The sequence below is a fragment of the Sphaerodactylus townsendi genome, linkage group LG02, assembly GCF_021028975.2.
Source record: "Sphaerodactylus townsendi isolate TG3544 linkage group LG02, MPM_Stown_v2.3, whole genome shotgun sequence".
In the NCBI taxonomy this organism is placed as follows: domain Eukaryota; kingdom Metazoa; phylum Chordata; class Lepidosauria; order Squamata; family Sphaerodactylidae; genus Sphaerodactylus; species Sphaerodactylus townsendi.
This window is the reverse complement of record NC_059426.1, coordinates 91,017,905-91,029,665: the sequence shown is the minus strand read 5'-3', so window position 1 is coordinate 91,029,665 and position 11,761 is coordinate 91,017,905. Positions and strand designations below refer to the sequence as shown.

The window sequence follows — 11,761 nt, the reverse complement described above, 5'->3', positions numbered from 1 at the left end:
CTACATATTTTTCAGTCACTTAATGAAGTATTATCCTGAGCCTTAAAGGCTTACACAGCATATCCCCCCCCCCCAAAAAAAGCCCAAACTTCCAACAGTTCAATAACTGTAAATGAGAAATCTTTCATAAATACTAGTTTTGAGCAAGCCAATGACAGGATCACCAAAATAACTGCAAAAAGGAACCTGTGTTAGTCTGCTGTAGTAAATAAAATCCAGTGGAACTTTCAAGATTAACATTTATTTCAATACAAGGTTTTGGAGGCGCAACTTCTTCAGATATGAGATCAAACTGGAAAATTAATTTTCTGCCTTAACCCCTTCCTCAGTAATCTCCCCCATAAAAAGAATCCTGTTTGATGACTACATAATTGATGTGAGCTGTGACTCACAAATGCTGCCATTAAAATGAATGTTAATGTTTAAGGCGCCACTTGGACTTTTATACTAGCCTGTAACTGGAAATTGGATACAGGTTCCCAAATGTGCTGTGTTTTTTTTAAAATAATTCTTTCTAGACTAGTAGAAATGTAAAAGGCAAGATGATAAAATTAACTAACTACAGAAATAGCTGAAAGGAAGCTGCTGTAGCAGTCAACAAAGAACTGAGTAGTAGACTAGTGATTTACATGCGCCCCCTGGCTGGATTGGTCCAGAGTTTTGGGTTGCGGTGTCACCAATATGCAGATGACACCCAGCTTGTGTTCACAATGGCAGGTCACCTGACCTCTGCCCCTGGGGCTCTCCAGCATTGTTTGGAGGCCGTGGCTGGTTGGTTGAGAGCAAGCCGACTGAAGCTGAATCCAGCAAAGATGGAGGTTCTGTGGGTGGTTCGGGGGGAGAGGCAGGTTGACTTCTGCCTGTCTATGCTAGACAGCAAGGTCTTGCATTTGGCCTCATCAGTCAAAAGCCTGGGTTTTTTGGATTCAGCTTGGTCACTAGAAGCCCAGGTTGCCAAGACCACTCAGGTGGCCTTCTACCATCTGTGACAGGCATGGCAACTGGCTCCGTAGCTCTCCCGTTCTGACCTAGTCACAGTAATCCGTGCAACTGTTACCTCCAGATTGGATTATTATAACTTGCTATACGCTTGCTTCCTTTGTCTGTGACCTGGAAATTAAAGCTTATACAATATGTGGAAGCCAGACTCCTTTCTGGAGCATCAAGTGGAGACCGGATCACACCAGTCCTGTACCAACTACATTGGCTGCTGATCGAGTACCAGATCATATTCAAAGTGTTAGGTGTTAACCTTTAAGGCTGTGAGCGCTCTTGGACCAGCATACCTACAGGACCACCTCTCCCCATCAGGTCCCGCCGCTTGTTTGAGGGAAACCTGCTGGAGATCCCTGGCCCAAAGGATGTCTTGGTGGCTTCTATGAGGGCCAGGGACTTCTCAGCCCTGGCCTCTACGTGGTGGAATAAACTCCCCAGTGAGATCAGGGCCCTGCAGGACTTGAATTAGGCTTTTCTGCCAGGCATTCCCATCTAGCCACCTGGCTTGACCATTATCATCATTGGCCTCCCATGGGTGCAGCAGGGGGGTGGGCTTCTTGCCATATGTGGTTGCTTTTTATGGTTTGTTGTTGTTGTCTGATGGTAACTGTGTTGTTCGCCATTCCGAGCCCTGTTGGAGAGGATGGGATACAAATGGAAATATAAAATAAACAGCAGCTCTGCTTATTTATAGCACACCTGGTGAACAAGAACTGGAGGAGGGGGATCTTACACTAGGAATTTTTAACTTTTAGAGGTTCTAGATGGACTGTGTGCATTCAGTGGGGTATACAGACCATGAAGGCCTTACCTAAAAGGAATGAACACCCAAGCATACATCCTTTTCATGCTTCCAAGTCCTATACGTCATTCAAGAAAAAGAAAGACATCTGAATTAATACCTGATATTAAGCACAAGTGGCAATCTTCCAAGTACTTGGGAATAACCACTCTAACAGAAGCTAGGGCCCAGAGATACCAAACATCTGCTCAATATGATAGCACAGGGAGATGTCTCTGCTACTTTGCAAAATCTCAGAAAACCAACCATCAATCTAAGGACCAGATATAGTCTAAGGAAAAACAGTTGCTAGATACAAGATTGCAAAATCTTGGGAACTGTGGAGTTTTCACAAGCAAGCAAAGTAGACCTGCTCAGTCTCATTAGAGTCAAGGTAAAAATCCATTCTTACCATGAAAGTCACCATGAAAGTCACTGAATGAAGTCACTGGGCTAATAATCTTCTCAACACAACCTACATCATGGTCTTTAGTGGCTTTCCCATAACGTGATGAGAAAAAAGAAGGTGTATTTTTTTTAGGCATAGCTCAGCTGTGCTTTGACAAGAAGTATGTTAAACACGCGTGTGATATAAGAACTGGCACTATAGATTCATCTGCAATCTGGATAGCTTTAAAAAGGGCTTGGACAGATTTATGGAGGAGAATTCGATCTCTGGCTACCAATCTTGATCCTCCTTGATCTCAGATTACAAATGCCTTAGCAGACCAGGTGCTCAGGAGAATCAGCATCAGAAGGCCACCGCTTTCACATCCTGCATGTGAGCTCCCAAAGGCACCTGGTGGGCCACTGCGAGTAGCAGAGTGCTGGACTAGATGGACTCTGGTCTGATCCAGCAAGCTAGTTCTTATGTTCTAATTGATACAGACCCTCTATGGTGCCCATACATTGCTGCCTCTGCCCTTCAAGTAGTCTTTTATGCTAATTAGGGTGGCAAAACTTTCCTTTTGGTATGCTACCACAGAGGATAAATTTGCTTCTGTCAAGTTAACTCTCATTAAGACAATGCTGGTAATTTCATGTTAAAATAAGAGAAGTATGATTAAAATAACAACAGAATGAACAAATGTTTTATTGGCATGTTCATTGTTGTAAACAGCATCTGGCATGGAAAAGTTTACCAAAACCTTTTATTGATTGATATAAATTAGATGGTATTTAACCCCCCCCCCCCCCCCGAAAACTTAGATAGAAGTTTGCAGTTGATTTTACAGTGTACCAAACCCAAACCTTATTGTGTCTGGAGCTTTGCAATGAAGTAATGTTTACTTCATCTGTCTTGCACCAAATCCTGAACTACTGGAAAGTTTGCAGTTGGAAGTGTTAAAGGATGTCCACTTAAAAACCAACAACAACCTTACATATAAAACTATGAATCAAACTTCAGGAAAAAAATAATAATAATGATTTGCAATGGTACTAGAAGATGCAAACTTGTAAGAATCCAAAACCAAAATGTACAAAAATAAGTAGCCGAACAAAACCCCCTGAAACTCATTAACAAGGGAGAATTACGAACTAAGTACCCAGCATTGCCAAACATAAAATGAATACAAATTTAAATAGGCAGCTATACTTTTAAATGTACACAGTGAATATTGATATGTGAAGAGAAATACCATAGTAAGCAGCTGAAATGCAGTTCTGCTAACTCAGAAAAACAGAGTTGTATTTACACACTAAATGAAACAGTGGAATTGCTTGTATCCACAACCTAATTAAAAAATTAGTTACCTTACAATACTTCTTGAAGACAAAACAACAACTGCTGGTAATGGTAACTTTTTCTAAAAATACTTTTCAGATGTTCTGTTTTATGGAAGAGGGAAGAGAACCCTAACGAGATTCACTTAAAAAGCTAACTTTATAAGGTTTGGAGTCTGCCAATTCAATCACATTTTCCATTTATTTCCACTCTCCAGCTTCTAAAAAGCCACTGTTGCATTTACTTCAGAAAACTTCAATGAGGTAATGTGTGTATCAGTGAAACAAACAGAAAAAGAATTCATTCATGGCCTTTACACAGCTTTTTATTATCAAGCTATGAATATCCTTTTTGAGGCTAGTTAACTAGCTACTGCTATGTGCACATTGTCCTCAATTTTTGCTCATTACCCACCCCACCCTGTTTTTGTGTTTTTTTATTTGCACATCCCTTTTATCTTTACAGTACATTTGACTATAGTGCACACAACATGATTCCAAGTCAAACAGTGGCCTGATTGGGCACTGTGCTTCTGACTGGTAAAACTGCAGCCCAATCAGTGCTGGTGTCTCTCCTTAACACCCAGAGTCCTGCCATAACAGCACTACACAATAGTAGTGAACCTCTCACTTGAACAAAAGACATTCCCAGGGACGATGATGAAATAAGTATCAGTCTTGAGTCAAATCTTTATTTGGTGCTCCATCCAGATATATTTTTAGTGCTTTTTCTTTACGAGGGGAGTAGGTCACACGATGTCCAGTTTTCTGAAGTCGGCTGCTTTCTTTTTTCATTAATTCGTTTCTCTGTTCTTCAGTCAGTTCTACCATTTCTTCAGTTTTATCCCTTATATATAAAATAACAGTTTCAAATTCCATAGCATTACATTAAACAAAATTATTTAAGGCTAGGTTTGTTTTTATCTGATAGAGACCAAGTTTTAAAGTAGCATTTCTTCTGCAAAATGCTGAGCATATATTCATCATCATCATCAACAACTTTATTGTAGAGCCATAGGCTGTCACAGTATCAAAACATAAAGATCAGCATAATACACAAGCAAAAAGATTTAACAGCTAAAATTCAAATATATGGACACTCAGTCCCTCTCAATTTCCCCTTCCAGTGTATCTAAATTAGAGTCAAACATATCTTGTGCAACTTTTGGTTTGACTATTTACTTCCATGAGTTTTTAGATCAGATCTTTGAGGCTGCCAAAGCAAAGAGGCCAACCCTATAGGATATGTAAGGATTCGAATCTGAAAGGAGAAAGTATATTTTATCTGGATCAGAGTATACCTGGGGCATAGATATAAAACTGTGAAGGAACTTGGACCTAAGCTCAGCATACAGAGGGCAGTTCAATACATAATGCGGTAGATCCTCTACTTCACGTCAGCAAATACAGATTCATTGCTCTGCTGGTATTTGAGCATATCTGCCTTCTAGATAGTTTGTTGGCACTGACTGAAATTGTAGCACAGTCAGAACATTCCTCATATTATACTGGATTATGCCAAAAAGATAGGGGGATCTATAATGGTCCTTTTTTGATGCGGCTATACTAAGGAGCAAACTTGGAATGTAAAATTATATCTCTGCCCATAGAATTATCGCCTTTAAATATCCACTCCCGAAGGTCAAGATTAGAAGATGACGAAAGCAGTAAATCATCTGGTACTGAGAAACTATGCCATATATTGTTTAAAGAGGTGTTATGTAACTTCGAAACCTTTAATAGTATCTGCAGACTTTGGTTACCAAACGAAGTAGGTTTTAAAGAGCTCTTTTTGATATATTTCAGAATTGCCAGTTGAGCGTGGGCTTTAATGAAGGGCAAACTAAGTTCTGCCCTGAAAAGTGCCGCTGGTGTTCCTTTGGGGAGTAACAGAATTTGTCTAAGGAAAGTGTTTTGGATGGTTTCCATTTTATGCAAAACTTGTGCATTCCATCCCCAAATCTCAGTGGCATAGAATAGCATAGATATAACTCTAGTTTTAAAAAATTTTTAGGGCTGGATCTACTACATGACCTCTTCTTGTATGGTAAAATCTCAGAATTGCCCCCACAGATTTTTGAGCGGCTGCTTTGACTTCTGCTATATGGGCATTCCAGTTTAATGAGGGACTAAATGTTACACCTAAATATTTAAAATTACTTCATTGCTCAATGGGAATATTATGAATATTCCATCTGTGTTTTCCTGGTCTTTTCTTAAACACCATTACTTTGGTTTTGGAATAATTTATGGAGAGGGCCTCCTCTCTACAGTACTCACCTAAGCTATAAAAAGTCTCTTTAAACCATTCCTTGTAAGTGGGGTATGTCATCTGCATAAAGGAGAATTTAAATTTTCTGTTTTCCTAACGAGAGGGCAATAAATTCAGGGCCAGACTGAGCATATATTAATGAAGGAGCTACAAGTGCTGGACAAGATAAAAAGTTTTTTTAATATGGTCACCATGTGATCAAAAGACAACCCCCCTATTTTTGATGGCATACCTAGAAAAAAAAATACTGTACTCCACGCAGATGTACATAGAATGCTAAAACAGGAGATGGATTAGTATTATTAAGAATACTTTTGTCCAGCTTTACAGCCATGCTGAGAACTCAAAACTGCTGACAAAATGAAACTGCTGACCTAATTTATAGTTCACCTAGCAACTCTAAGAGATTAACAGGTCAATTCTGATCAGGTGGATAGGCAGGGAAGCCCGAAAACAAAAAGTGAACAAGCAGCCGGCACAAATCCCCTATAGGGGATAATAGAGATACCACATGAAAAATGTGACGTTATCTCCAAGGCTTGCGCTGTCAGTGCATGGGGGCTGGATGGGCAGTGGAAGTCAACTAAGGTCAGTTCCACCTTCTGGACCACCCAGGATTGCTTCCAGCCATGCTAGTGCAGCTTTCTGTGCTGGCGGGCCTAGAGTGCCAGTGCAGGGCTGTGCCAGTTCCAGTGGTGGGTCTGGCCCAGCTCCTCTGGATTTGAGTTATTTTAATGTAAGTCAACATTAGCTTTGTTTTTATGAACGCCCATAATGATACCAAGATCTTCTAATCACAAGTTCAAGTTCACAGCACAGATGAGGTTATTCTAATTAGGATTAGCAATACCACACAAAATATTTTTAAAAATTATGGCCTATGCTACCTCATAACTTTTCTGCCAATCCCCACTTCCCAAGCCAATAGACATTTCCAGCTTCAGCTTTAGTTTCATTCTGAGAACTTGCACTCATGTTTCCTAACAAGACGGCTAAATGCAATAAAAAGGTATACCTGTAAAATATCACTGCTCCGTCATCACATATGTACAGAGGCCATACATTCAGTGTAGAAACTTTAGGATTCCAATCCAAATCCTGATGTATCTCGAGAACTGAAATTTCACAAGGAAATGTTCCTCTGCCCTGAAATGAAGTACCACAACAAAAGATAATATGCACCAAGAACATACAATATTCCCCAAAGTATAGATATAAAAACATAGTCTAGGTAATACCATGAGCAGCATGATGCATCAGACTTTCTTAGTGGTCACCCATGGAAGTACTAACCAGGGCTGACCTGCTTAGTTTCCAAGATGATACGAGGTTGGGTTAGCCTGAACTATCCAGGTCAGGCAATATTACATAGCCTGAAGAAATAAACAACTCACCTTGGCAAACTCAATATTTTCTACAAGGAGTCCACTTATTTCACTAAGCTGTAAAAAAAGAAAGTTTGGAGTTAATTTGATTAAATAAACATCTCCTAGTTTTTCTGAGTTTATGCCAGTTCAAAGGTCTATACAAAACTGGGCTTCCAACCACTGGTACAGAAATCTGAGATCCTCAGTTTTCATTTAAGAAAACTACTAAATTACATTTTTCTATGCAAGGTAGCACAGATATGCTTGGAACCACATAGGCAAAGCCTGTGAGTACAAACTATTCTGATGATCTGTTATCTTGCTGTTCTGTGAGGAAGGAGGGAAGATGTTAAGATGTACTTAAGAATAAGACTGAACCTAGAGCAACTCCCACCTTCCTCCCTAAAGGCAGCCAGGTGTGGAGTGGAGCTTTAGATGGGTGGTGGGGCCTGGAGCCATGGAGGAGGTGGGAGTCTTGTGGCGTCTCACTGATTTCAGACTCGGTTCTCACAATAAAAGGTAGTGGGAGAAGGCAGGGCCTGTTCCAGGGCTGATCTGTCTTTTGAGCGAGGTCTCACTGGGGCCAGAACTAGTGTTGCCAACTGTATGTTGAGCAATTCCTAGTGATTTTGGGGAGTGGCTTCACTCACATTTAATAATCCTCCAAAGCAGCTTTTTTCTCTAGTAGAACAGATCTTTGTTGTTGTATAATTCTGGGAGATCTTCAAGTCCCACCTGGAGGTTGGCAACCCTAGGCTTGGAAATAATCTATGGGGAACTTCATACCACCTGACTTGCATGACTCAACTAAGCCTGGCTGTTTGCTACTGCTCAACAGCAGCCTCCTTATTAAAGCCAGTGCAGTACAGCAGTTAGAGCTTCATGGAAGCTCAGCTAACTGACCTAACAAGGAGGAGATGGGAATAATGTAAGCTACTTTGGTCCCCACTGTGAAAAAAGGTAAGTATAAATGAAGAAAATAAATCATAAGTTCAGAGGAAGATGTTAAAGGAGATAAAATGGGGTGCTAGAAGAAGGAAAAGTGAAAAAATGAGGGGTGGGGATACACAGGAAAATTATGTCCCCTCCCTCCCACTCCCAATCCTTGAGAGCTTTCTATCATGCAAATAAGCCCTGCCCAGTGGCTGGCATCATGCAACTATGCCATTGTTTTCCTAGGTAAGGGCAGCTGGTAGGGAGGGAAAACTGAAGATAGAGGGACAGTTGAAGGTAGGTTTGCTGTTTAGTGGGAAAGGGAGAAGGCAGCAGGAAAAGGGAAGAGGTTATGGGGCTTTTAGGGAAGGAAATGAAGAAACAGTGGGGGAGCGGGAAATAAAATGTCCTTGCAAATCCTTATAGGTTTCCATTTCTCTGTATTTTTTGTATTCGTATCCTAGAGCAATATTTTAAAACAGATACTCATGATTTACACATAAATATTTCTATATAAAAATACAAATTACAGACAGCTACACAGATTCATAATGTGACTTTAGCACAACTTTGTTACATAATACAATTTCTGCTACAAAGCAATCGTATTTTGGATCAGTAAACAAGATCCTATGCAATGTGCAGTGCCAGAGAATGACAGTGGGGCAGGACCAAGTGCTCCCTCCACTGCAGAAAGACAGCGTCCCACTTTCTTTCCAGGCTGTAGCAAGAAAGCACTGCCCAGCCTCCTTGTTCCTCAGGAGTGGGATGAGGTTAGGTGGTAACAGCTTCCTCCTCCCAAACGAACCTAGGGAGGTTAGTTACTGCCCCCGTCTCACTCCTAGGCAGATGAGGAAAGGCAGTGAGTCATGGCAAAGGGAGGGAGAAAGAAGGCCAAGCCTTTCTTGAGAGGAAGCAGAGGAAAAGGAGGAGGGAGAAGGTTCCTGTCCACTTTCTCACTGGGACTGGGATGTCTCATGGGGAAATTCCCGATGCTGCTGGTGGCCAGGCAGGAGATGGAACAGGCTATTTGGTTCCCCTCCACCTCTGCTGGTCTAGGTGATCACATCAGGGCTACCTCTGAGTAGGGGAAATTGATCTTTTCCACATTCCCTTTGTTCAGATGCTGCATATGTCAACAGAAAAGATGATGCTGTGGGGTTAAAAGCTATGGAAGAGGAACAGGAAGAAGTTAAAATTTCCCCTCTTTTTCTCTACTGCTAGCTTTTTGCACCAGAAAGAAGAATACATAGATTCAAACTGAATATAGTCTTGAGATGAACATACCAAACTGTATAACAAGCTTCTCAAATTGTGGAAGGAGATATACATTTATTATGCCTAGCAAATAATTTATTTGAGATAAGCAACAGTTTGCCCCGTTGCACCTAAAGTGACACTTTATTTTTTGCCATTTATTGGTAAATATCTGCATTGTAGACTATTCCGCTGATCCAGTGCCTAGATTTCAGAGTAGCCCACAGGATGCAACCAAGAGCCAAAACAAGAAAGTCAATTCCCTTTCTCTGCCCTGTAATATGTCAAAGCTGGATTTGGTATGGTGAGGAGAAAAGGAAAGAATAAATGCAGCAGCCACCTGCAGACAGAATGGACTGGATTCCATCAGTTTCACAAGTTGAGTCCATCTACCATGAATTGAAATCACACAGCAGACCAACACATCAATGAGCTCACATCAACCAATTACACACAAATGTTTGAGGAAGATTATAAAGAGATTTCTTCAGCCATATTTCACAGCTAATTCAGTTCAATTCAACAACTCCTTTCACAACTGTAAACTAAAACAGCTGCAAAATATCTGAATCAGACAGTGGCTTCCTGAGAAGTATAAGAATTGACACTTCAATCTTGAAGTATCCAGTGAACCCCTAAGGCTTGTTTGTTAAAAAACAACACATTCACTTAAAGCATATACATTTGTTGTGAACTGGTTTGAACTCACTACAGCTTTAAATAATTTAGAATGCTTAGTAAGATGGTGAAATTAATTTAACCTGAGAATGGGTTCTTAGAGTCACTACTTGTGTTGAAATATCCTCTCCCCCCCACCCCTCCGGTTAATCCCTACTGTGTCTCTCTCCAGAAGTAAGGAACAAGTGGAACTTATTCACCTTTTCTTTTAATTCATCAACACTGCTGCTTTCCAAAACTACTTCCTGAAAAGGATCCAGCTTCATTTCTGATGGCCTCCACCGTCTTGACAGAACAGCAAGTTGTGACATAGATTTCATCTTTTCTGCTCCTGCAAAATTGATTGTAGGCACTATAAGCACTTTCAGTAAGGCTTTAAAAGAGCTATACATGCACAGAATTACTCTCTGCTGAAGTAGAAAAGGAGGGATTAAGTTGACTTTAGAAAGAGGTAGAAGGGTTGGAGGGGAATGGAAGTCACCTTTTAGGCAGCTGTCTTTTAACCACTTCTAACCATTTGTTTGACGGATTTACCTTTAACTTTCACTTTTTGAAGGAAGGAAAAAGCAAATATCATACAATGGGAAAGGAGGTTTTTTTAAAAGAAGAGGGTGAAGTGGAAGCAGCCTGAGTGTTCCAGTAATCAGATTTGCATTTTTAGCCACACCTCAATGAACCAAGCCTGCTTAATTACATAATCAGTTACATTAACAAATAAGCATCTTTCTTAATTAAAAAGCTGTAGACCACAAGTCCCCAACATTACTGAGCCTGACCTTTGGAAATCTAACACTGGAAGATGGGTGCAACCATACAATGGCTGTCACAAGAGGTAGAGTCAACCACAACATCTCTGGGAGTGAAGTCATGAATAATACTAATAGTAATAGTTCAACATTTCTGGTAGAAGCTCTTTTAAAATAAACATTGTTCAAAAATATTTTCTTGTATACAGACATCTTCAGTCATACAGTGAAGATGTTTGTGTTGTGGCACAGCAGGTACCAAAGCACAGACCCACTTTATAAAAACACTTGGTGGGAGCTAGGAAAGTTATCTGCAGGTGCCATGGCACCCATAGGTACCATAATGGGGAACCCTACTGTAAACACACACACATACTCTAGACCAGGCTTAATACAATTTTAATAAATTAACTGCATGTCATTTGAGCTTTCAGAAACCATGAAAACTCATATGGATGGGGAAAAACCCGACACTGCAAGTTAGCAGGACATTTTCATAACTTATACAGTTTTTTGTATACAAATTATTTTTGACAATCCAATTTATGACGTTTTTAATAGTGACACTAAAATAATCACTGCACTGCTTGAACATTTTAACTATAAAACGTTATTACCGTTCAGTATTTCTAGGAAGACTTCCCAGTTACTTGAAATACTTATATCTTCTTCATAGACATGATAATCCAGAAACACAGTTCCTGGATTTTTCCAGGTCTTCTTTCTTAGGCGGAATCTATAAAAAACATTTGCAGAATAGGTAATAGTTTAGTAATTAACATCCACTTGTAATGTTAATCTCTCCACTTTTTTAATTTTATAATGAGGTTAAATACAAAAATGTATGTTTATGCTGAAGCTGCTTAATAAGTCTGAGCAGAAAGCAGCAACAAACACATCCATGTTTAGATCCTTTGTTTAGAGCACTAGCGTTGAGCATCATAGAAATAATTTCTGCAGTACTTGGTCTCCATTAATTATGAAATATTTTCCTCTTGTGGCACAA

The 11,761-nt window shown here is 40.1% G+C and overlaps 1 protein-coding gene and 1 long non-coding RNA gene across 3 annotated transcripts in view; both read right to left on the bottom strand.

Annotated features, from left to right (window-relative positions):
- Window positions 1-222: 222 nt before the first annotated feature.
- On the bottom strand, window positions 223-2,166 carry LOC125426908. The gene is made up of 2 exons (XR_007243597.1): window positions 1,808-2,166; window positions 223-1,627 (listed from the first exon to the last, which is right to left on the bottom strand). It is a non-coding gene; the product is annotated as an uncharacterized LOC125426908 (long non-coding RNA).
- A 674-nt stretch (window positions 2,167-2,840) lies between these two features.
- Window positions 2,841-11,761, bottom strand: part of USP47 (ubiquitin specific peptidase 47) — a 55,669-nt gene continuing 46,748 nt past the window's right edge. For both annotated transcript variants that reach the window (XM_048483702.1, XM_048483703.1), the window contains exons 24-28: window positions 11,373-11,491; window positions 10,210-10,340; window positions 7,169-7,216; window positions 6,790-6,920; window positions 2,841-4,349 (exon numbers count right to left, since the gene is read on the bottom strand). In XM_048483702.1, coding sequence (XP_048339659.1) covers window positions 4,175-4,349; window positions 6,790-6,920; window positions 7,169-7,216; window positions 10,210-10,340; window positions 11,373-11,491 — 604 coding nt within the window. In that variant the 3' untranslated portion in view covers window positions 2,841-4,174. The remainder of the gene's footprint in view (window positions 4,350-6,789; window positions 6,921-7,168; window positions 7,217-10,209; window positions 10,341-11,372; window positions 11,492-11,761) is intronic.